The 26825-nt window shown below is 38.5% G+C and overlaps 1 protein-coding gene across 1 annotated transcript in view; it reads right to left on the bottom strand.

Moving 5' to 3' along the window:
• Positions 1-12581: 12581 nt before the first annotated feature.
• Positions 12582-26825, bottom strand: part of LOC119525815 (arylsulfatase F-like) — a 53055-nt gene continuing 38811 nt past the window's right edge. Inside the window, exons 4-9 of the mRNA XM_037824594.1 lie at positions 22518-22649; positions 19641-20064; positions 17504-17640; positions 15528-15690; positions 13304-13425; positions 12582-12949 (exon numbers count right to left, since the gene is read on the bottom strand). Coding sequence (XP_037680522.1) covers positions 12582-12949; positions 13304-13425; positions 15528-15690; positions 17504-17640; positions 19641-20064; positions 22518-22649 — 1346 coding nt within the window. The remainder of the gene's footprint in view (positions 12950-13303; positions 13426-15527; positions 15691-17503; positions 17641-19640; positions 20065-22517; positions 22650-26825) is intronic.

The raw sequence follows: 26825 nt of genomic DNA, 5'->3' as shown, positions 1-26825 counted from the left end.
AAATAGTGTGTCCAAGACTGAACAGCTAGCAAGTAACAGAGCCAACATTCAAAACCAGGCAGATCTGCTTGTGACATCACTTGCCTCTTTAACCAAAAAGTCCCAATAGCTCAGTTTGGTTTTGCATGTAGACAGAGCCATAAAATCAATCAACCTTCCAAGCCTGAACAACAGATAAAAATATGATTAAGTCAGAAGCCATACCTCATTGCCTCAAGCTGATCCACTGAGTTCTAGAAAATATTCAGCAAAAGGAGTTTTCAAAATCCCGAGTCCATCAACTCTGCTCATTGCAGTTTTAAAAAAAGAAACCCAAGAAAATCTGTTCTGCCCCAATTCACCTGTCTGAGGTGGTTCCTGTGTGGTTTCTAGGACAGAGGTGAAAGGCAGCAGTGAGGAGCTCTTGTTTCCTCTTTCAGCCATCTCAAATAATGACAAAAACCAGCCCTTTGCATTCCATGTCTCATTACAATGGGGAGGCTGGTCAGTCATAGGCTTATACAGATGTTTCATACTTATAATATACAGGTGAGACCACTTGCATTCCTGTTCTGCATCGCCTACTACATGTGCAGGAGACATATTCCCTTTAACCAGTCTTCTGCAGCCTTCCTTGCAGACTCTGGGTGTTCTCACTGGCTCCTACCACCACCAAAATGATTCATCAAACTGGGTTCAAGACTGGCTTCTCCAAGGAGGAGAAATTTCCTTTGCTCCAGTCCATTGGATTCTGCTAACTCCAAGGACTTCAGAAATACCCAGGGAGTTCCATGCTTCTAGCTAATGGAAAGAAAATGCAGTCTCCTCCCCGGGATGATATGGTAATTTTCAATAAGATAAAGTATGGGAATTATCTGGGGGCTGGTGAACCTACTAATTGTAAATGCCATGTCTCAAATGAATTGCTATTAAGCAACAAGTGACAGGAAGGGAGGTAGTGACTTGCCCAGAATCATAAATAAAGATTTGGACATGTAATAACCAAATCATTATAACCCTACACATAAAGAAAAGTTCATGCACACCCACATCGATGTACCAGAACATTTTGCTCTGGAAAGTAGCAGGACACACATGCATGATTCAAAACTCTGTCCACCAATATGCTGTTTTCTAAGGCAAACACTCTTTGCGGGGTACCAGTATCTGGTTTCAGGCAGTCTGAATTCCAGACCCTCGAGCATCACACAGCAAACCCACAGACCAGATGTTTCTAGGTAACTGTACTTGGAGGGGAAATTTGAGTTATAATTGTATAAAAACACCAGCAGGCTATGTCAAGAAGCTTTGAACTCATTCTCTGCAATAAGAATGGCAAAGGGCATATGAGTTTTGATTGTGAGCCATAAAACAGGAAGGACGAAGCTGTGTGAAAAACTCTATTTTCCTGGACAGCTCCATAATGACCTGCTTTCAAAGCTCATCAGTGAATCAATTCAATGGCTCTGCTTTAGACCGAGTTCTTCTTCTGGCCTCTGGGGCACTTTTACACATTCCCTGTTTCCTTGTGGGCTGAGTCTCCACTTTGGGAAGTTTCTTTGGGGGTCCCCATTTATAATCTCAGGAAGGATTTTCTCTCTTGTGCATTTGCTTATGACAGGATCTCTCCGTTCCATTTAAAAACAGGTGGGGCAGTGTATTAGTTAGGGTTCCCTAGGAAAACAGAATCAACAACAGATATCTGTAAACACTGGTCAGCTGAAGAAGAAGTGAAGGTCCTCTATCTGTCTCGCTTAAAAGTCTTCAACTGATTGCATTGAATCCAGCTAATTGCATTCTATCATTGCGGAAGACACGCCCTTCATTGACGTCATCAGTCACAGCTGCAGCCAATTGACTTATGATTTAATAAACCAGCCTTCTGGTTTATTAACCAGCCACAAACGTCCTTGTAGCAATGGTTAGGCCAGTGCTTGCTTGACCAGACAGCTGGGTACCATCACCTGGCCAAGGTGACACATGAACCTTAGCATCACAGGCAGCATGGCAGCATTCTGTCAAATTTCCGACTTTGATTTATGCTATCTACTCCATCATGCTTACTGATGGGTGCTTGACACACAAGTGTCTTTAAGTCAAGAGAAGAAAACATCAGCAGGCAAAGTTCCAAGGGAAAAGGGTTAAGCCCTTGAAACCGCAGTGCTGTTTCCTTAATTGTGTAAATTTTATCTGATCCTATTGATAAATATGATCTGAAATGCCCTGTCCTTGAATTAGAAATGTGGTGTAAAGACCTGTTCATGCATAAATATTTCATATCTGGCAGTTGGCTACTATCCCAAAGAGATAGATGAATCTTAAACATATACCTCAAATGAGGCTTCCTAATTTTTATGTGAGACAATGAATAAATGCAAGCTCCCAAGATCCCATTTGGGTGTGGTGAGTATGGCAAAGATAAAGCTCTCATAAATAGATTGATAAGACTTCTACTTCATCAAAGTGTGTATTTCTATGAACATGTAGATTCTGTGTACAAAACAGATGTTACTTTTAATATGAGACAGAGTTAGTATTAAATCCTGCTTTGCTTATCACTCACTGGTGGGGGCTGTAGGCAAGTTCAGTTTCCTCATGGGTGAAATCACAATTGCAGTTTTATCTATGCACATTGTAAAGCTAATGCTTTTATCAGATGACCCCAGAGCTCCATAAACCATTCTGGTGACAGGGAATCAGAGTCATTCATAATCCCTGGAGCTGAGCAATGCCTGAGTGAGGTAACTGGTGATTAATTATTCAGCAGACACCCATGAGCCTGAGAAAAACACAGAGTCTGTGATAGCAAAACCTTTATGACCTCCTTATGGGGAAGAGAGTTCTTGCCAAAGCAAAGCAAAAACAAACAAAACGAAGTCCCTCTTGGATTCTCCTAATAAAAATTCTGCCCAACAATGTCAGGGAAAGCTGAAACCAACCCAAAAGGAGAGCAAGTCAGGAAAGAGACAGGGATACTTCTGAGGCTGATGTCTGGCTTCCAGGAAAAGAAGCTGTAACACAGAGCATTTTGCAATGAGCAATGCACTAGCTTGTTCTTTATGAAAAATGTCCAGCACTTCATGGAATTGTGGAGAACACTTTTGCCCCTAAGTAAAAGTGCATTCACTCAGTGATATTTAGCAAATGCTCTTGTTGGTTGAATCATGTATCCCAAAAGGATATGTTCAATCCCTAAGCCCTGGTACATGGGAATGTGATCTTATTTGCAAATAGGGTCTTTGCAGATATAATCAAGTTAAGAGGAGGTCATACAGGATTAGAATGGGCTATGAATCCAGTGTGACTGGTGTCCTTATAAGAAGAGGAAGATTTTGGAACAAATTCTCAATTTCCAGGGATTAGAACATGAACCTCTTTAGAGAGCTATTGCTCAACCTACCACATCAAAGGAGTCATGTCTGCTGTCTGCTCCCCACCTTCAAGTGGGAAGTCTAACCCATCCACTCCACCATGGCACCTGATGATGCCCCAGAGAATCATGGTCTACAACTGCTTCTACCAAGACTGCTACTATCATCTGGTGGATAGAGCCCACAGATGCTCAACATTCTTCAAAGCATAGGATGGTCCACACAAGAAATAATTGTCCAAAATATCAACACTGCTGAAGTTGAGAAAACTTGATGTATGGCACAAAGCATTGCGCTCAGAACAGTTCCATGTTTGAATACATAGGCAAAAAATTTTCACAAGATGGCAAGTTGAAATTGTATTACAGAATTTATCTCCTCCAAAAGAAGTTGGAAAAATAAAACAAGCATCCCCTGACTAAAAAAGAAAGAAAGAGAAGAGGTGAGAGCAATTGCACAATGAGAGGGGTGTTCAAAATCAAACAAAACAAAACAAGTAAAACAAGTGATACAGTAAGAAAACTGAAAATGCTATAGTGAGTTGGATGATCGAGCATGGCATGGTTATTCACATTGTACAGAAGTTGAACTGGTGAGCCTATGAATCCTGAGAATTCTCACTAATACTCGCAAATCTAGAGGAAAACAAATTCACCTCATCTGATTGAGGGAGACTGGAAACATCTGAAAAAACAGGGAGATTGGAAACACCTGAAAAAAAGTAAAAAAGCTTTACTTATGTTGAGAAGAGCTAATAGTGGAGTTTGCTTTTTTCAATGTAAGTAAAGCTTCCTGAACTATATATTATGCTGGGGAAAGTCTGAGGCCTGAGATTTCCCTCACATGGGAATTTTATTTATATGGGAGCATGAACCTGGTACAAAACAATATACAAAATCTCAAATCATGTGAGAAATATTTGAAGTTTTCAAGTTTTCCTCAGATTCTTTTTCTTCTTTAAAATAATAGGAAGTTAAATTTACTTCTTTTATGTAAAATTTGCCTTTATATAGAATTTTCTATCCATAAACATGTTTTTACCTGGATAGCAGTCTGGCCCTGGAAAAGATGAGTTGAACCTAATTTTCTAATGTTAACAAAGGATATTTCATGGTGCAGTATTGGAAGCTATTATTGAACTTTCATTTTGTACTTTTCTACATTGTTTGAACTCTTTATGATGGATGTGGTGGTTTTAAGAATATATCACATATTTTTTATACTCTTTTCCTCAGTAAGTGGAGAGTAATTCTCATCCCCTTGGAGATGGGATACTTAGTGACTCACTTCTAGGGACTTGAATATGGCAGAAATGGTGGGGTATTTCTTCCAAGATAAGGGAATGAAGGGGCTGCAGATTTGTCTTGGGTGTATTATCTTGATATTTCTTTCTTGAATTACTCACTCTGTGAGAAGTCAAATACCATGCTGTGAGCACCCTCAAGAAGCCTGTGCAGAGGTCCATGAAGTAAAGAACCACCAACCAATGGCAATATGAGTGAGCTTGGAAGAAAATCTTCCCCCAGTTGAGCCTTTAAATAAGATAACCACCCTGGCTGGCACCTTGACTGAAATCAATTACTGACCCAGAGAAAAAACAGGTTTTAATCTCAATGTTCTTGTGGGTGTCCATCCCTTACAAATAAGACCTTATGATGACATTCATTTAGTTAAGGTATCGCCCAATTGAATCATGATGGGCCTTAATCCTAAAACTGGAGGTCTTATAGAGAAGACTACAGAAAGAGAAAACTCCATGGGAACACCAAGAAGCTGGAAATCAATGGAATATGGAAGGGAAAAGAGAAGATGCCACCATGTGCATTGCCATGTGATGGCAAAGTCATGGAAACCTGAAGATGATACTGACTCCAGGAATAAGCATCTTTTAGCATCTGAAACCATGAACCAATAAAGTCCTGTTGTTAAGCCAACCCACTGGATGGTATTTGTTTTAGCAGCCAGGAAACTAAAACAAAGACCCCAATCCAGAATCACCTATCCAATCCTCTCCCCAATTCTTGACACACAGAAAATGAGATGATAAACGCTTTTTGCTTCAAGCCACTAAGTTTGGGCTATTTCACTACACAGCAATAGAAACTAATTTTTGCTGCCTAACAAAATCTTAAAATGTGGGAGTGACTTTGGAACCGGTCCGTGGTCTTTGGTGAAAGTGTTAAGGAAAGTCCAATGTTTCTTGAGGGAATTATTACTAGAAGCCTCATAGGTTTCATAAAGCTACTGCTGAAGACTTGCAGGAAAGTTGGGAAAATATTACTGGAAACTAGAAGAAAGCAAATCCTTGTTTTGTTGTGGCAGAAAGTTTAGCAACACTATCACCTGCAGCAATGTGGAAAGTAGAAAATGTGTCTAAGAGATTAGGTGATCTAGCTCAGGTGATACCTCTTATAGCTCATAGTAAACTGTAAAAGAAGAGTAACAAATTGATAAAGGACTGTTAAATCAAAAGGAGCCAGGGCTTGATGTTTTTGAAAATCCTCTGGCTCTACAGATGACCAACAATGCTAAAATTAAGAAATGGCTTCCCAAGGAATGATCAAATCCAGGATCCTGCCCGGAAAATGTGGTCCAAAGATACAGCTGAAGACTAGACTGTAGAACTTTTCTTTGAAGATCTCACAAAGATCAAAGGTAGTGATCAGATTTAGTGAGAACTAAGCCCCTCTAAGGTGATTAAGCTTGCGCCTCACAAATCCTCTCAATTGAATACTGGAGCTTAGTAATGTGGCTAATAGATTGACTCCCAATGAGATTTTCAGGAGGTCCACAAAATTTTTGAGAGAATGATATGAGCAAAAACACTGAAAACCTGAACTCAAAGAGGCAGAGGCAACTCAAAATTAAAACAAAAGTAATTGGAACCCCAAATTTCTACTGGCAGGAAGCAGGTGAGGAAACCACCATTCTGCAAAGGCATAATACTCTTCACGAAACTGACTCAGGGGATTGAACCAAGTGCCCAAAGTGAAGAGCTGAGAGCCATGTGGAATTGTTCCAAGGCTTTAAGACCTAATCTAGGAACATCTAAAATTTACCTGATGGGATTTCAGAATTGCTATGGACCAGTGACTCTTCAATGCCTCTCAGTTCCCCCCTTTTAAAGAGAAATGACTACAGCAGTTATCCTATGTCTTCTCCAATATTGTATAATGGTTGTGTGGGGGGAAGATAATTTCTATGCTTAATTGTACAGTTCTGGAGATCAAGAAGAACTGTACTTACAGAGCTGTACCTAAAGGATATCACCCAAGTGTCCTCTTCTATTCTCAGGTCTGATTCAGATGATGAGTTCCTGGCCATAGAGCTGATCCATAATGATCAGCCTTTTTGGAGGTAATTGTATTTTGCAAGTGCATAATGAGCCTTTTGGAGGTAATTGTATTTTGCATGTGCAAAAAGTGTAACCAATTTTTGGCCAGATGTTGGATTATAGTCATTTTAAAGATATGTCTGCAAATGCTTTGATGAGCACCAAAGATGACTATTTTTTTTGCGCAGCAATAAATAATGAATGCAATGAATTCACACACAGAGATTTTTTTTAAAAAAGAGACTATTTTTTAAAATAAAAGAAGTAATGAAAATAAACATGCCAAGAATTTATAGTGGCTCTCTGTGGGTAGTGTCAATATAGATTTTTGTTACTTTCTTCTTAGTAGCTTCCTTGAGTTTTAAATTTTTATTTTCTTAAATTTAAATTTAGAAAGTAGGACAAATATGTCCAGAAATTATTTGTAAATATTGTTGCCTCAAATTGGCTTCTGGCAATTTATCAGATTGGATTGATTCCTGAGAGCTGTCACAATTTTCGCCTCTCACACAGGCATAAACCTTGGCATTTCTTTCCCCTTTTCAGCTAATTGTTCTCTGGCCATACTCCCATGAACTTAATTTAGTTTTCTCCTCTGGCTCAAAAACAGACAGTGATTCAGGCATCTGCCTCTGATAACTTAAGACTTCCATGACCACAAACTTCTTTTGAGGATTTAGCAGAGTCCTGATGCTAAATGGATGCAGAGGGTAAAAGCAAGGGATCACAAGAATTTTATTTACAAATTTAACATAAATAAACTTGACACCAACCATTGCAGAGTTCAGTCTGTAGTGATTACAAAGGCACTTCTTTCCATTTCAAGTTTTGCTTGGCAAAGAAACTTCTTCCACATATGTGAAGAGCCTTTGAACCTTCAAAACTGAGGTTCACCAGCTTGGATATTTTAGATGATGTGATCTTTGAACATTAACTGGTTAAAAGCCAATCAGGTCGCAATGAAAGAAATCAGTCTATTTCATCTAGCTGTTGGATAAAGGTGGTGGGCATGAATGTCAATTTCTCTGCAATGTTCTTCAAAGTAACTGAAGAAATTTGATCAATTCTGGTGCAAATAAAGATACACCATTGAACATTGATGTATTTATTTTTCTTCTGCCTCAAACTGTAATCATTTGATAATTCTTAATTAGGCATCATTGTCACACTTCACAGAAAATGACAAGGTAAATGATTCTAAGACTAAGTAACAGACTCTTGCAGTTCAGGTGGGTTTCTGATTATTTGATTTTGATGAAATAGAAAGAATCAATTAATCAGATGGAAGATGATCTTAAAACATTTTTGGTGACAGGACCCAACATCAGACAGCTCACGAACACCATGTCATACTTTTAGATCACCTTTTTTTTTTGAGGGTAACCAAAAATGTCAGCTACTTATTTCTATAATTCTTGATGAGGCAGGAATCTCACCTCTGTCTTTGGTGACAGGGTGAGGGATTAATTTCCCTTCAATCCCCACTTTTTTGCATTAAAAATGATTGGGGTAAAATATATACATAAAACTTAACATTTTAAGCATTTTCTTTTAGTGCACAGATCAGTTGCATTAATTACATTTGCAAAGTTGTGCAGCCATCACCACAATCTACTTCCAAAACTTTTCTTCATCCTACACAGAAACTCTGTACCCATTAAGCAGTAAATCCCCAGTACCTCCTTCCCATAGGAGGTACTTTGTATCCCTATGAAATTACTTGTGCTGGACATTTCATATATATGGAATCATATAATACATTGTCCTTTTGTGTCTGGCTTCTTTCATTCAGCATAACGTTTTCAAGTTTCACCTATGTTGTAGCAAACATCAGAACATCATTCATTTTAAAATAATTAGAGTAGTAGATTTACAGAAAAATCATGCAGAAAGTATAGAGTTCCATATTAACCCCTGCCACAGACAGTTTTCCCTATTATTAACACTTTGCATGTGTGGCACCTTAGTTAAAGCTAATGAATTATTGTATTATTAATGACAGACCATGCATTACCTTAGGGTTCACTCTTTACGATATGGCTTTAAAATTTGTTTTAACAAGGTAACATATATAAAATCTAAAATTTCCCATTTTAAGCACTTTCAAGTGTATAATTCAGTGGTGTTAACTACCTTCACAATGTACTGCTACCATCACCACCATTCATAACCAAAACATTTCTATTAACCCAAACAAAAACCGTGTACTAATTAAACATTAACTCCCATATCATTACTTTTTATAGCTGAATAATATACCTTTGCATGTATATGTCACATTTTGTTTTTCTGACATCTGTTAACAGATATTTGGAATGTTCTCACCTATTTGCCATTGTGCATAATGCCACTATGAACATTGTTTTATGAGGATCTGAGTTCCTGTTTTCAGTTCTTTGGGTGGAATTGCTGGGTTATATGGTGTGATGGTCAGGTTCATGTGTCAACTTGGCCAGGCGATGGTGTCCAGGTGTCTGGTCAAGCAAGCACTGGCCTAACCATTGTTTGTGGCTGGTTAGTAAACCAACAGGCTGGTTTATTAAATCGTCAGTTGACTGCAGCTGTGACTGATGACTCACCAAAGGGCGTGCCTTCCACAATGAGAGAATGCAATTGGCTGGATTTAATCCAATCAATCAGTTGAAGACTTTTAAGCAAGACAGATAGAGGACCTTCACTTCTTCTTCAGCTGCCCAGTGAAGCGTTTCCTGAGGAGTTCCTTGAAGTTGCCAGTTCATTTCCTGAGGAGTTCATCGAACATATTTGTCGAAGTTGCCAGTTCATTTCCTGAGGAGTTCTTCGAACATCTTCATTGGAGTTGCCAGTTTGCTGCCTGCCGTATGGAATTTGGACTCCTGCATACCCACAGTTGCATGAGACACTTTTATAAATCTTATATTTATAGATGTCTCTCATTGATTCTGTTTCCCTAGAGAACCCTAACTAATACATACAGTAATTCTAGATTTAACTTTTTGAGGAACTGCAAAATTGTTTTCCACAGTGATTGTACCACTTTACACTCCCACCAGGAATGCATGAGGGTTCCAATTTCTTGACATTGTCACCAACACTTGTTATTTTCCAATGTTTTAATAATAGCCATCCTAGTGGGTATGAACTGGTATGTCATTCTGGTTTTGGTTTGCATGTCCCTAATGACTAATAATAAACATCTTTTCATGTGCTTATTGGCCATTTGTTTATTTCTTTTGAGAAATGTCTACTCAAGTTCCTTGCCTATTTTGAAATTGTATTGTTTGTCTTTTTGTTGTTGTGTTGTGGAGTTCTTTATATATACTGGATATTAACTCCTTATTAGATACATGATTTCTAATTGTTTTCTCCCACTCTGTAGATTGTCTCTCTTAGAAATGTCTTTTGAAGCACACAAGTTTTGACGTTCAATTTATTTTTTCTTTTACTGCTGATGCTTTTAGTGTCATTTGTAAGGATCCATTGCCAAATCCAAGATCATAAGCCTTACCCCCTTTTTTGTGTGTGTGCATATGGTTTGAGGTAGTGGTCCAATTTAATTCTTTTGCATATGGCAACCCAGTTATTCCAGTATCACTTTTTGAATTATTGTTGAATTTTTAAGGTAATGTCTCTTATCTCTGTTTAATTTTTAGATTTTATCTTTGTCTTTGAGCTTCAACAACCTTACCATAATTAGCCTAGGTGTACTTTTTGATTGTTTATTTTCATCATGCTTTGAGTTCACAGTTTCTTGTATCTGAAAATTGATGTCCTTCATCAATTTTGGAACATTCTAGGCCAATATGCTTTCACATATTGCTTCTAACTATCCTCTCTCTCTCCTCTACAATGAACCCCCAATTATTTGTATGACCCACAATTAAATGTATGACATGCCATTTTCTGATGACCCATATGTTTGTAACACTTTTCTTGGTTTCCCATTCTCTTTTTATGTTCCAAGCTTTAGTTTAGATATTTTCTTTTGACTTGTTCCTCTACTACAATAATTATCTCTTATTCTGTATCTAATAAACTATAAACCCATCTGTGCTGGTTTGAAACTGTTATGTACCCCAGGAAAGCCATGCTCTTTTAATCCAATCTCCTTGGTACAGACTTATTGTGAGTGGGACCTTTTGATTAGGTTGTTTCCATAGAGATGTAACCCCGCCCATTCACAGTGGGTCTTCATTAGTTTACTGAGGTCCTTAAGAGAGCTCAGGTTGAGAGAGAGAGCTCAGAGCCAACACAGACACAGATGCTTGGAGATGTAGAAAGAAAGACATCTGAAGATGCTAAGAGATGAAGTCCAGGGTGTTCCCCAGAGAAGCTGAGAGAGACATTTTGGAGAGAACCTAAGATATGTGATCCAAAGTTTGCTCCCCAGGAGAAGCAAGAAAGAACCCACAGGGAGTGAGATGTAAGCCTAGAGACATTTTGGAGAAAGCAACTGAAACCAGAAGCTAAATCCTGGAGAGAAGGACCAGCAGACTCCAGCCTTGTGCCTTCCCATGTGACAAAGGAACCCCAGATGCCATCAGCTTTTCCTCAGAGAAGGTATCATCCTGTTGATGCCTTAATTTGGACATTTTCATGGACTTAGAACTGTAAATTTGAAGCCTAACAAATCCCCAGTGAAAAAACCAATCCATTTCTGGTATTTTGCATTCTAGCAGCTTTAGCAAACCAGAACACCATCTAATAGGCTCCTAATATTTGATATTGTTTTAGTTCTAAGTTTTCCTCTTGATTCCTTTTATAGATCCCAATTATCTAAAGCAACATACCACCATTCCTCTCTCTTTTCTCCATACTTTCCTCTTTTGTTTAATTTTGACTAAATTAATCATTACTAATTTGCCATCTTTATCAGTTAACTCTAAAATATGTATTGCCAGTGGATCTATCTCTATTGTTTGTTTTTCCTTTCAACTTTTGCTCCTGTGTTCCATTTTTCTGAATGTCTAGCAACTTTTTATTGATGTCCAGTCATTGGGAATATGATGTAGAGGTGATATTATATTCCTCCAGTGGTGGTTCACCCTGGGCAAATAGAGTTGTAGCTGATCACCTCAATCCAGTTGGGAATTGAATTGACTGCAGACTGAGTGGTAGCCTTGTTCAGACCTGGTGTGTCTCTGGTTTGTCAGTGGCTCTCTATGTTCTCAACCATCATCATCATGTACACACTCTTGTTTGAAACACACAACTGCTGAAGACTCTGCTCTGCCTGCAGAAACTCTGCACTAAATGTTTCCACCCACCACTGAATGCAGCACTGGAAGTCAGCAAATCCTTCAAGAGAAATTTCTACCCTTGTTTGGAATCTTGCAAGCCTCTGCCAAATACTCTGTTCTTGATCAGCAATGGCTTCAATCAACACTAAGCCTGGTTCTCTTTGCTTTCAACAAAATCGAAAACCCTAATCAAATTGTTAACAGGTATATGTCTAGTTGAAATTCTATCATGCTTCCTTTAAGAGCTAACTTTTTTTAATAGACATTGGGTTTTCAGCATTTATAAATTTCAACCTATGTCATATGTTTTATATAATGGCGATATGGTAACAGTCTCTTTTAAAAATAAGTTAACTTGAAGAATATCTTCAAATAATTCACATTTTTAAATGACTTTGCTACACATACTTCTTTAACTTCAGAATCCACAAAGGAGACATGGCAATGTGAAGGAAAACAAGTCAGAAGCCTGCATTCTCTGAACTCCATGAATTGGAAATCCATTTTCTCATGTTAAAATTCAATTTTTTTTTGACAGCCACCAGATGATATCCAAAAATAAAGCAATGTCTGAAATAAAATAAACATTCCCAATACCTTTTATTCTTAAACATTTTTTTTTTGAGAGAGATACCCAGACATTTGGAAGATGGAGTCGTTCTAAGGTATTGCTGCTACTTAAGAGTTGAGTTCCTCGTTCCCACCCTCCCTGTCACAGAGGCAGAATGGAAACACTCCACAGCAGGGTTCCATCCATAAACTGTTGTTGTTATAATCAGACAGCTGCTGTGGGACTGGAGTGATGGTCTGTCGATGCTGTCGCAAGGCCTCTCCCACTTTTGTTATCACCAAATCATAGAGGGGCTCAGTATCCCTGGAAAGTGGGGTGGCCTCAGAGGGGTCTCTGGAGAGATCGAAGAGCAGAGGAGGGTCATGATGTGTGACATTTTTCCCTGTGCACGTGCAGAACTGGCTTTCATAGCAGGCTTGAGCCCCTTTTGGGTTAAATATAGGTGTCACATAATGAACCTTCCAAATCGTGCCACCTATGGAGAAAACAAATCCATTTGCTGAGTCCTAGACATGGGCTATCATGTTAGCACTTTCCACATTCAACATCAGCATTTCTCATTCTTCTCAAGTCTTCTCCTGCCCCTTTCTGTACATTCACTGACTTGTGATGAGAAGATCCAAATGCTCCTGCTCCCAAATAGCATTGATTGGGGTTCATTCTAAAAATGGTTTTGATTTGCAGAGTTATTGATTTCCCAATAATGCTAAGGAACACCCTCCAGAAAAGTTTGCACTGATGGATGGCAGTGAGAAAAGGGAAGGGTGGGAGATCAAGCTAACAGATGCTATCCTTGACATCAGGAGGGTGCAGACAAGTGTGTACTCACTGTCCTTCTGGTGCCAACGCACGGCGTGGAGATACACCCCACAGTAGTGGAAGAGGAACTCATGATCCGAGTGTTGGACATCCCCCTTCAACAAGGGCATGAGGTCTCGGCCATCAATCACCCTGTAGACACACACCAGGGAGCACAACTCATGGGAAAGAAAGAGGCAGGAGGTGTTGTTCTTTAGCTTCTGTGCTTACCTGTGGATGGAGTCATGCAAAAAAAACAAGATGGCGGCACCTGCTCTCAAGAAACTTATAATTTAATGGACAGGGTCATAGAAAACCCAGCTTATGCAACACAAATTTAAGTGAAGAGACTAGCAAAGATGGTACAGGAAACATAAGAGCTCAAAATAGCAGTAATAGCCTCACCAAGGGAGGAGAATCCCAGAAAAAAAACCCAAGGTTATGCCACAAAATTTTAAATCCATTTTGGGAAAATGGAATCATTGGAATAACCTAATAAAATTTCTGATAATCTGCACCCCTTGTCACTAGAAAAACTCCAGGGTATAGACAGTAAACAGAGTGAGTAAATGGGAATCTATAAATCCCACATAAGCTGCAAATTTGAATTAAATAGATTATGGAGGTAGGAAGACTAGATGGTCCAGAATTTTCCCCAAAACCTTTTTCCTCCTCTATGGATAAATAATTACTCATGCAGCAACAGCACTTCACCCCTCTCTAGATGAGAAGACATCAGGAAAATTAAGTACCTCAAACTGCTTGATTTTAATGATTTGAATCCATGTTAATGGAAAAAAATACATAGAAAATCCCTACTGAATTATGAAAAGCCCTTGCAAAACTTGGAATTATCACTAATATCTGTCCAATCATGCTATTTTTAAATTTAAATAATATACACTATTTAGCCAATATATCCAAAATAGTATAGTTTCACCATATAATCAATTGTAAAATAATTGAGATTTTTATATTCTTTCTTTTGAACTAACTCTTCAAAACCTCCATGTACTTTATAGTTAACAGCACATCTCAATTTAGGTGCTAAATTTTCCTTAGAAAAATTTGACTTATATTTAGATTTCATACACTTAAGAGCTTTGTGATAACTGAATCAAGTCTCTAAAAATCATTTAAAATTTTTTGTGGATCTACACTGACAAAAACAGTTTATATTTCTTAACTGAATCAACTTAACTTTCTTTCAAAATCATATATGCATGTTAAGTGAATTCACTAATTGTATCAACTCAGGATTGTTAGAACCAAATTCAAAGAGATACATTTGTGGCTTAATCTTGTTTTTTTTTTTTTTTTTTTTTTTTTTTACTGGGATTCTCCACCCTTGGTGAGGCTATTACTGATATTTTGAGCTCTTATGTTTCCTGTACCATCTTTGCTAGTGTGTGTATAGTTGTATGCATACAGTTGTATACATAGTTGTGTGTATAGAGAGATTTGTGTATACATAGTGATACATGGTATATAGTTGTATATATAGTTGTGTCTATGTATAGTTTTATATATACATAGTTTTATATGTATTTGTGCATGTATATGGTTGTCTTTTAATTTAAAAGTCTCACAACCTCTAATAATACATTATTTTTTGAAGGAGTCATTTACCTCCAATTTGTTGACATTTACTGTAAAAAGATATCTGTATTTTAGCTAACAGTTCAATTGAGCCTATAGTTTTTGTAACTTTCTTTTCAAATATTTCAATTCATGAATTAATGAAGCTCACTCCCAAACTGTCCAGCCACAAAAATTTTCCCCCAGCTTTGCAATTCCTTAGAACAAAGAGGAGGAAAATTTAACATCTGAGTCACACAGGTGCTTTCCCATTTCAGGGTTTTCTGAGTTACTGGCTTTTTTTTCCACTTTAAACTCAATGAATCAAGCTTCGCATGAGATTTTTGCTCCAAGGGCGTCCAGACCACAACAGGACATTCTGTTTCCTGGTAATTCCCGAGTGTCACCTGGAGAGTTGAGCAGCTTTATAGTTCTCTTCCTTACAGAGAGGAGATTTTAAGTTCATCAGATCCCTCCTTATCTTCATTCTCACAAAGCACAATGTATAAATCTCTACTCCAGGAGCAGAAAATCGTGCTAAGCCTATTTGCTTATCAAGATCGTGGAAGACATGTAACTGGAAAGAAAATGCCTTAACATAGAGCCCACCACTGTTGAATCTGAAATGTCTTAGAGATCAGAGACAATGTGGGGGAAATCTCCTAAGTAGAGGTCACCTGTCCCGAGGCAGCGCTGCCCCTCCAAGCAATATGAGCGTTGGATAAATGTCCATCAGACTTGTGGGCTCGTGGATCACTTTTCCAGCTTGTAACACTTCTGGCCATCGGATAATTCCTGGGACACGGATGCCACCTTCCCAACCTCCCATTCCTTTCCCACCTGTAAGACAAGGAAAGCAAATTTAGTACCACACCCAGATAATCTAGTTTCAGCACTGGAACTCTTGATATTTTTGTGTTTTTACATTCATCTTTATCACAGTCAGTCAACTTTTATACAAATCATGATATGATCAACAGCACTGAAGTGTTGAGTGCTCACCAAGCTGCCATGATGGTTTGCAATGAGTCAAACTCAGGGATTAATCATTGAACATCTACTCTACAAAAGACACTAAATTAGAAAACACAGTTCATGCCTTCAATCAGTTTAATATTCTAGTCATTTAATCTATTTAATTTAACCATTTAAATTAATCTATAATTTAATCTATAATTTCTTTACTAGTCATTTAATCTATAATTTCTTTCATTCACTCATGTTACTAATTCTCTATAGGATATCTGACAATGCTAGGTGCTAAATCAAGAAATCAATCATTCATGTTTTTGTGCAGAGAGAATTCCAGAAGAATGGAACTATCCAATGGTCTTTTCTCATTTAAATCACTTTTCAAGTGTAAAAATTGTGAGACTATATTAACATTTTTGAAATTTTCAAACAATTAAGTACTTTTTTCCTATGGCCAATAGTCAATCAAAATAGTCTATATTTTTTACTAGAGGATTATCATCACTACCCCAAACATGTCAAGCTACATGTATAAGTTAGAGGACTTGAGATGGAGGTAGAGAAATTATTGTTAACTGAAATGTATGAAAGTACATAGCTTATTATTTCATTTTAAAAATCTTGAATGATATATTTTTAATTTTGTTTTAATACAAATTTGACATCTACAGATAGAGGCAGACATTTAAATTAAAAATTAATATTCAAAATTCACATAATTATATAAGACATAGCTAGAAGCACACAATGAATATGAGACAATATAGGACAGACTAAGTGAACAAAACATAAATAAGGAGACAGAAGACCTAGATGGCATAATCAAGTGGGCAGTTCGTAGGTATGTGTATCAAGTTTTTACACACTGATACTAGAGAATATATCTCCTCCTCAGATTGGGTGACATTCTGCAAAATAATGATACTCTTAAAAAATGTCAAGATCATAAAAGATAAAGAAGACTGAGGTGCTGTTTCTGATTAGGAGACTCTAAGGGGACAGGACAACTAAACATAATGTGGGAATCTGGATTTGATCTTGGAGTGGAAAATGTAGAATCTCCATAGCTCCATGTTGGTAATAGCCCGAAATTAGCAACTACCCAAATATCCATCAAGAATAGCATGCATAAAAAATATTAGGATATGTTCACACAGTGGAGTATTAAACCACAATCACCATGAATTATCTACAACTACACACATCATTTATGTATCCTCAGCTGTTAATTCCTAGACCAAATTAGATAATTCAAGGGATCTTGGCTCAGAGCAAGTAGGTTTGAATGAAGTCTGAGAATTTGACTGAGAATGTGACATTCTATGTTGCCCTATGGAGCTTGGTAACTAGTAGGAGCTTGGGCTAACTCTTAACTTTTTGTGCATTGAATGCCTTAGTGTCTGTAGTCACTGAAGAGAGGAAAATATAGAGTAACAAGGAATCCATAAATTTTACAAAAGGACTAAAAAACAAATAATTCCTGACCATTGACTGTTTCAAGTGCTTCTTTGTGAACTTTAACATTAGTTCATTTGATCATCACATCACTTCCAAAGAGAAGTCACAAACATCCACCCAGTAGATCTGAGAAAAGCAAGCATCTCCTTAATCATGAGACTGTGAAGAGATGGACATATGCAGGCCTGAAACCTGCACTGCTCAAGTGTTTTCTTTCACTTACCAACCATGAAGTCCATCTCCTGAACGTTGTCCCTGTATAAGCCGTGCTTGCTTGTGCCAATGAACTTATCCGTGGTGGGGAGAGGTATGTGGACATGGAGAAAGGAGAAAAAGAGGAGGAAAGGGCCATGGCGGTTTCTAGGATGCAGAGAAAATTTGTTTTAATGTCTGCATGTGAGTAATTATCATTATTCACCATAGTTTGTTCTGTAAAGTTGCCACACACACTGAATTCATGAATACTGACACATGGAACCACTACTCCTATGAGAAATGATAGAATTGTATATTTTATAATGTTGTATAACCAAGGAAAGAAATAAGCATAAACAACAAATGATGTTTCCACCAATTTAGATTCCATTGGAAGTAAAATTTTGCTTTTCAGTTTAGGAGACACCAGTGGGTCATACAAGAACTTTTTAAAAAAATGATATTGAAGAAGGGTCATTTCTCTAATGGCAATTAAATAAGGCAACAGGAAGCCCCTCACTCTTTTCCTTCTTGCAAGCAGTGTGCCGTGAGGCATTGAGTAGGATGGTGGATTTCATGCAATTTGGACAAAAGAGAAAGTTTACAGACTCAGTTGAATGGAATGCAATGGTTTTGGCTGCATTTCTGTGTTTGTCTCAAGATTCCAGGATACCCTTATCAACCATGATGAGAATCACTTCAAATGATGGGAATTTAGTGCTAAGTGCATCCATGTACTTGGGATACCAGCATGGAGAAAAAGTCTTACCCTCTGAAAGATCTATTTGTAGTCACTGATTGGGCAAGGGCTAAGTATTTGTCATTATGGTTGAAAACAAAGGGAGGATGGTGCATTACTAGAGAAAAAAGTCAAAGTTGACAATGGAGAAGACCTAATTATATTTTGAGCTCATATATATATATATATATATATATATATATATATACAGAAATCAGCATTGCAGACAAGAGGTGAAGAAGAGTTTGTGATGATGAGCTCGATGGGATTCTAATAGAGAAGGCTTGTGTGCAAGAGAGAGTTGATACAACAACCTGATGTGGCTCTTTCCCCCTAGACTGGTGTGTGGAACCCTTGCATTTGGAATGTTATCCACATTACTAACTGATAAGGCTATTTGCATGCCCAGTGTACTGTACTCTGCTGTTCCAGCTTGATTAGATATCTGTGCAAATGATGGGACATTACGGTGAACTACTAATTTCTTTCTGGGTCACTGGAATTTTGTTAATCATAGTGGACCACATAGGAAGCAAGTGCCCATGTGACTAGCCTCCAATAAAAACATGGCCCTCCTTGCACAGAAACACTGCACATGTGTTCTGCATTTTATTGATGGAGGAAAGAGCAAAAGAGAGACATCATTGAATGCTCACCTTGGACCCCTCAAGACTTTTCTGAATGTGTCTCTCTATTTTGATCCTGCTGTGTGTGTTCTCATTGTAACAAACCACAGCTCTGAGGAAAACTGCCTCTGAGTCCTGGGAAAGTTCTCATGCATCAATGAACATGTAGGTCCTTGTGGGACCCCCTCCCAAAACAGCCTCTTTAGGAGGTATAGGCAAGGGAGACAGATGGAATCCTGACTCAAACACAGTTGCACACTGACCTCTCAGGGAAGGGAGACTTCAGAAGCACCAAGGGCAGCCCCATGCAGGCTGCTCTGGATGGAAGCATCTGGAATTCCCTTAGATTCTTCCAGGACAGGGAAATATTGACAAGGCAGATCCAGAAAAGGAAAGGCAGACTATTGGAGAAGCAGCAAGGTAACTAACAGATGAGCTAGGTGCTCTTGTGGAAAGCCTTCTACAATGACAAGCTGGCCAGAGGAGGGGAATGGGGACACTACATAGGAGCTGCTTGTCTTTGTAAGCTTCAGGAAAGAAACGGAAATTGCAGGAAATAAAATTATTGTCCTAGCAGTATCTACAGCTGGTAAGAATGTCTGCACAAACCCAAGTCTTAATAAAAAGAAAAAAGTCTACCCATATATATTCTAAGATCCTGTCTAGTCCACAGATATGCAAATTGGTAGGTGGGCATTCCATTTATTAATCCTCATTTATTTTCAATAGCAGCTCTTTCATTTCGTTTTTTAAGTACCATATTCAAAATGGCAGCACATAAGATGGAAGCCAAACATTACCTCTGAATAAATGAGATCCCCTCCTTCACCATGATCGTTCCAGCTCTTTCTGCCTTCATGGGCTGCTCAGTGATCTCATGAGCTCTCATGAGGATGCAGTTCCAGTAAAAATCAGATGAGTAACTCAAGAGCCAGGAGTAAGCCAACAGCACACCGAACATGGCTATGGCGACGATCAGTGACCAGGGGACTGAGACCCACCCAGACACCTTCCCCAGGATAAGGGTGAACACCATCACCCCCAGCAGCTGTGTGCAGATCCAGAGTTTATTGTTGATACCCAACTCTGTCTTCCTTGAGGGGTCTGGCCAACAAGGAGAGATAAGAGTGTACGGCATTCCATAGTAATAGTCAAATCCATAGTGGAAAGGGTGATGGCAGTGGTCATCACGGGATTTACAGTTTAACCCCTGATGCCATTTTCCTGTGGGGGAATGAGAGACAAAGAGAGAGAGAGAGAAAAAAAAAATATATATATATACACACACACATACATATATACATAGATAGATAGATAGATAGATAGATAGCAATAGACAGTCAGAGACAGAGACAAAACAGAGAACAGAGAGAGAGAAAAACAGATTAAGACAGAGTGATACAGCTAGAGATAGAGATGAGAAAGAGAAAGAAATGGAGATAGGGATGAAAGCAGAGAGACATATAGAGAGATAAAGAAAAAGAATGACACATAGAGACAAGAGAGGGAAAGATATAAAAAGATAAAAAGAGAGAAAAAGTGTAAGAGAGAGAAATCATTGAAATATTATATTTTGCTATTGTAATGTGGAAATAACATTTTATTGAAGGAATAAAAAACTGGCAGATACAGCTAACCTAACTCTAACCCTAACACTAACCCTAACAGGTATAAATGAGAGCACATATAAGATCAATTTTTTTTCTTAATAACAACTTGACTCGTCTTACACTTTATTCGCTTTAAGCATGGAAAAGAAAATTTCTATACTCAATAGCTAATTCTTACCCTGCTGAAAGAGAGAATAAAGAAAGGAGAGAAAACCCTTAAACTCTTCCAACTAGAAATATGCACTAGACCACTCCAGTGGAAAGCTGTGGAATAAAGAAGTCATTGGGCAGGACATATCTGTAGAATGATCTCTGGTAGTAGGAATTAGCTCATTAACAGCCACTGTTTGAGGGTGACTGATGGGTTTATTACCCCATTATGACCAAAGCCAAGGAGCATGGTCTGGTGTCAATAGTTCTCTGAACAAAACTATGAGCTATAGAATATAAATGCCAGCACCAAGCTTTGCACTGCAGCATGATTTATGCACAGTGTAATTGGTAATCATATTGTTAGGGTACCTCTCCTTCTTGTATGGCTTTGGGTTAAAGGATTTTTTAAAGGACTAGTGCCTTTTTGAAAGTTCAGACATCTTTCTCCTCTCAATGAGAGCTGCCAGTATCCCATTATTTTCTTGCCAGTGCTAACTCAGCTCTCAAAGATAGGATAAATATCCAATTCTGGGTGAGTAGGTGAACCTGGAGAGTCACCAATCCAAGATGGCTGCAAGTTCCCCTGTTTGTGGTGGAAGAGACTGTAAGGAATAAATACACAAATCAGCAGAGTATAGCAGTAAATTTAGCCATTGTATTTACAATAAGTGGACTGAAGAACCTCCCCCTAAAATAAAAGTCTACCTGGAAACTCAGGATGTGGACTTTATTTGAAATAAGGCTATTTGCAGATGTAATTAAGGTGAGACTCAAGATGCAATCATCCAGGCTTAGGGTGGGAAATAAATCCAATGAGAATGTCCTCATAAGAAAAACAAAAGAACACCTGAGACAAATAGGCAAGAAGGTGATGTGAAGATGGAGACAGGGATGGGTAATGCAGCCACCAGCCAAGCAACACCAAGGATTTCCAGAAGCCTCCAGAATCTGGAAGAAGCAAAGCAAGATCCTCCCCTACAGCCTCCAGAAGGAATCACGCCAACACCTTGATTCCAGACGTTCAGTCTCCAGAACTGTGAAAGAATGCATGCCTACCAAACTCATACATAAGACATCTGCTTCTTTTCTTTAATGATCTGCCTAGGTGGAATTATTATCAGTGAATTCTATTTCAGGATAGCAAAGTAATGTGACAAATCATTTATTGAATTTAAAAGGGCCTCAGTAATGATAAGGTGAGACCTCTGTAATAGATGGTTGCAGACATCCTTTTTCTTCTGTAAGTTTCTAAAATACCATCACTATTTAGTCCAAATGTGAAAGTGGTCATGGTGGATGCACTAAGGACTTGTCCTTTGGTATGACAGAATTTTGTTCTGATGCCCATTAGCTGTTTGGAAGGATTAATTGGAGGAGAGGAGAAGAGAAAAAAAAACTGAAGAAGGCAACTAACATAAGACTGAAGTGTAGCAGAAAGTAAGGTATAAAATGTGTGGCCAAACCTGGACCTCATGAAGCAAATGGGACTCACAAAACCTTAGAATGGAGGTGAACAGTCATTTTTTTTTTTATACTGAAATTAGATATTTGACCATTGGCTGGCTACATGTTTTATACAAGAGTGTAAGAGAATCCTTCACTCAACTGTCCTTACCTCTATAAAAACATCATGTTATACTTGGATGCAAACTTCTTAATATTTAAATGAAGAAATCATAAAAACACTCACAAGCATGCCATATGAGCAGAAGTATGGCACAGGACATTATATACAATTTAATAATAGTACATTTTTTTTAAACCATAAGATGAGTTGATAAATTTTTGATTTACCGAATCATTTAGACAAAAAGTTGTTTCTTTTCATTTCTTTACTTTCTTTCTTAAGGCCACAACTATTAATAACTTCTGCCCATCCACTCTTCTTGAAATGGAATCCCTTCCACCTCTTACCTATCAGTCCAGTCTTGTACCCTTTTTTCTTCAAGATAGATGCGAATGTGGATTCATTTCTGGGGAGCCCTCCAGGGACACCAAGACCAGAGATGACACGGTAGTGGCCAAGTAAATGATTAGAAGCCATACCTACAGTTGATGAATAAGATCCAATTATTATAGCTATTATGTAAAGTGAACACAGCTAGTTCACTTGAACTGATCAATGCAAGTTAATTTTATTTCAAGTTCTTCTAAGTTGATGACGTACCATAATCTCAACTCATTGAAAAAGAACATGATGTTCAACTTCTTCATAAACAACATGGTATCTTGATAATATATATAAATAAAATATATATGGAAACAAAAGATAGTAGGGCAGGGATAAATGAATTTTTGTGTGAAAATATTTCTCCATTTTATGTGAAATGATATGATATTAACTCTAATTAGAAAATGAAAAGTTAAAGATGTATATTTTCATGTACAGAGCAACCACTAAAAAATAAAATAGTGCAAAAAGGTATAGCAAAAGACAAAAGACAGAAGTTAGTCAGCCCAATGTAAACAGGAGTGTAAGAATAAATGGGGCAAATGGTAAACAAGCAAGAAATTAGTAGATCGAAATACAACTATGTCAAACATTACATCAAATGTTAATGGACAAAACACTACAATTTAAAGCAGACTGGATCAAAACACAAGACCCAATTAAAGGTTGCCTACGAGAGAAGCACTGTAAATTGAAAGGCACAGATTGAAAGTAAAGTTATGGAAAAAGATACACCATTTCAATACTAAGCAAAATAAGGCTGAAGTGGTTAGGTTAACTTCAGCTGCGTTAGACTTCAAGGTAAAGATCATTATTAGATATACAGAGGAAAATTACATAATGACCACAGGCTCAATTAATCAGGAAGTGAAAATGAGAGAAAGTGCATGTTTCTAATCACAGAGATTCAGAATATGTAAAAGCAGAATTAAACAAAGGAACAGAAAATCTTGTAATAACAATTACATGATTTAAAACCATTTCTCGTTAGTTACTCCTCCAGGAAAGTAGGTAGAAAGCCAGGAACTGCGTGGACTGGACACCACAGAGCAATCTGACTTTGGGCATACTTCATACAACACTCATGAAAACGTGGAACTGCTGAGATCAGCGAAATCTGTAAGTTTTTGTGGCCAGGGGACCCGCGCCCCTCCCTGCCAGGCTCAGTCCCGTGGGAGGAGGGGCTGTCAGCTCCGGGAAGGAGAAGGGAGAACTGCAGTGGCAGCCCTTATCGGAAACTCATTCTGCTGATCCAAACTCCAACCATAGATAGACGGAGACCAGACACCAGAGAATCTGAGAGCAGCCAGCCCAGCAGAGAGGAGACAGGCATAGAGAAAAAACAACACGAAAAACTCCAAAATAAAAGCAGAGGATTTTTGGAGTTCTGGTGAACATAGAAGGGGGAAGGGCAGAGCTCAGGCCTGAGCTCAGGCCCTGAGGCGCATATGCAAATCCCGAAGAAAAGCTGATCTCTCTGCCCTGTGGACCTTTCCTTAATGGCCCTGGTTGCTTTGTCTCTTAGCATTTCAATAACCCATTAGATCTCTGAGGAGGGCCCTTTTTTTTTTTTTTTTTTTTAATCCTTTTTTCTTTTTCTAAAACAATTACTCTAAGAAGCCCAATACAGAAAGCTTCAAAGACTTGCAATTTGGGCAGGTCAAGTCAAGAGCAGAACTAGGAGAGCTCTGAGACAAAACGCAATAATCCAGGGGCTGAGAAAATTCACTAAACACCACAACTTCCCAAGAAAAGGGGGGTGTCCGCTCACAGCCATCATCCTGGTGGACAGGAAACACTCCTGCCCATCGCCAGCCCCACAGCCCAGAACTGCCCCAGACAACCCAGTGTGACGGAAGTGCTTCAAATAACAGGCACACACCACAAAACTGGGCGTGGACATTAGCCTTCCCTGCAACCTCAGCTGATTGTCCCAGAATTGGGAAGGTAGAGCAGTGTGAATTAACAAAGCCCCATTCAGCCATCATTTCAGCAGACTGGGAGCCTCCCTACACAGCCCAGCAGCCCAGAACTGCCCTGGGGGGATGGCACTCACCTGTGACATAGCACAGTCATCCCTCAACAGAGGACCCGGGGTGTACAGCCTGGAAGAGGGGCCCACTTGCAAGTCTCAGGAGCCATACGCCAATACCAAGGACTTGTGGGTCAGTGGCAGAGACAAACTGTGGCAGGACTGAACTGAAGGATTAGACTATTGCAGCAGCTTTAAAACTCTAGGATCACCAGGGAGATTTGATTATTAGAGCCACCCCCCCCTCCCTGACTGCCCAGAAACATGCCCCATACACAGGGCAGGCAACACCAACTACACACGCAGGCTTGGTACACCAACTGGACCCCACAAGACTCACTCCCCCACTCACCAAAAAGGCTAAGCAGGGGAGAACTGGCTTGTGGAGAACAGGTGGCTCGTGGACGCCACCTGCTGGTTAGTTAGAGAAAGTGTACTCCACGAAGCTGTAGATCTGATAAATTAGAGATAAGGACTTCAATTGGTCTACACATCCTAAAAGAACCCTATCAAGTTCAGCAAATGCCACGAGGCCAAAAACAACAGAAAATTATAAAGCATATGAAAAAACCAGACGATATGGATAACCCAAGACCAAACACCCAAATCAAAATATCAGAAGAGACACAGCACCTAGAGCAGCTACTCAAAGAACTAAAGATGAACAATGAGACCATAGTACGGGAGACAAAGGAAATCAAGAAGACCCTAGAAGAGCATAAAGAAGACATTGCAAGACTAAATAAAAAAATGGATGATCTTATGGAAATTAAAGAAACTGTTGACCAAATTAAAAAGATTCTGGACACTCATAGTACAAGACTAGAGGAAGTTGAACAACGAATCAGTGACCTCGAAGATGACAGAATGGAAAATGAAATCATAAAAGAAAGAATGGGGAAAAAAATTGAAAAAATCGAAATGGACCTCAGGGATATGATAGATAATATGAAACGTCCAAATATAAGACTCATTGGTGTCCCAGAAGGGGAAGAAAAGGGTAAAGGTCTAAGAAGAGTATTCAAAGAAATTGTTGGGGAAAACTTCCCAAATCTTCTAAACAACATAAATACACAAATCATAAATGCTCAGCGAACCCCAAATAGAATAAATCCAAATAAACCCACTCCGAGACATATACTGATCACACTGTCAAACACAGAAGAGAAGGAGCAAGTTCTGAAAGCAGCAAGAGAAAAGCAATTCACCACATACAAAGGAAACAGCATCAGACTAAGTAGTGACTACTCAGCAGCCACCATGGAGGCAAGAAGGCAGTGGCACGATATATTTAAAATTCTGAGTGAGAAAAATTTCCAGCCAAGAATACTTTATCCAGCAAAGCTCTCCTTCAAATTTGAGGGAGAGCTTAAATTTTTCACAGACAAACAAATGCTGAGAGAATTTGCTAACAAGAGACTTGCCCTACTGGAGATACTCAAGGGAGCCCTACAGACAGAGAAACAAAGAAAGGACAGAGAGACTTGGAGAAAGGTTCAGTACTAAAGAGATTCGGTATGGGTACAATAAAGGATATTAATAGACAGAGGGGAAAAATATGACAAACATAAACCAAAGGATAAGATGGCTGATTCAAGAAATGCCTTCACGGTTATAACGTTGAATGTAAATGGATTAAACTCCCTAATTAAAAGATATAGATTCGCAGAATGGATCAAAAAAAATGAACCATCAATATGTTGCATACAAGAGACTCATCTTAGACACAGGGACACAAAGAAACTGAAAGTGAAAGGATGGAAAAAAATATTTCATGCAAGCTACAGCCAAAAGAAAGCAGGTGTAGCAATATTAATCTCAGATAAAATAGACTTCAAATGCAGGGATGTTTTGAGAGACAAAGAAGGCCACTACATACTAATAAAAGGGGCAATTCAGCAAGAAGAAATAACAATCATAAATGTCTATGCACCCAATCAAGGTGCCACAAAATACATGAGAGAAACACTGGCAAAACTAAAGGAAGCAATTGATGTTTCCACAATAATTGTGGGAGACTTCAACACATGACTCTCTCCTATAGATAGATCAACCAGACAGAAGACCAATAAGGAAATTGAAAACCTAAACAATCTGATAAATGAATTAGATTTAACAGACATATACAGGACATTACATCCCAAATCACCAGGATACACATACTTTTCTAGTGCTCATGGAACTTTCTCCAGAATAGATCATATGCTGGGACATAAAACAAGCCTCAATAAATTTAAAA

Source organism: Choloepus didactylus (genome assembly GCF_015220235.1).
Source record: "Choloepus didactylus isolate mChoDid1 chromosome X unlocalized genomic scaffold, mChoDid1.pri SUPER_X_unloc1, whole genome shotgun sequence".
Lineage (NCBI taxonomy): Eukaryota > Metazoa > Chordata > Mammalia > Pilosa > Megalonychidae > Choloepus > Choloepus didactylus.
Note: the sequence above shows the minus strand (reverse complement) of the source record. Positions and strands in the feature narration are given on the sequence as shown.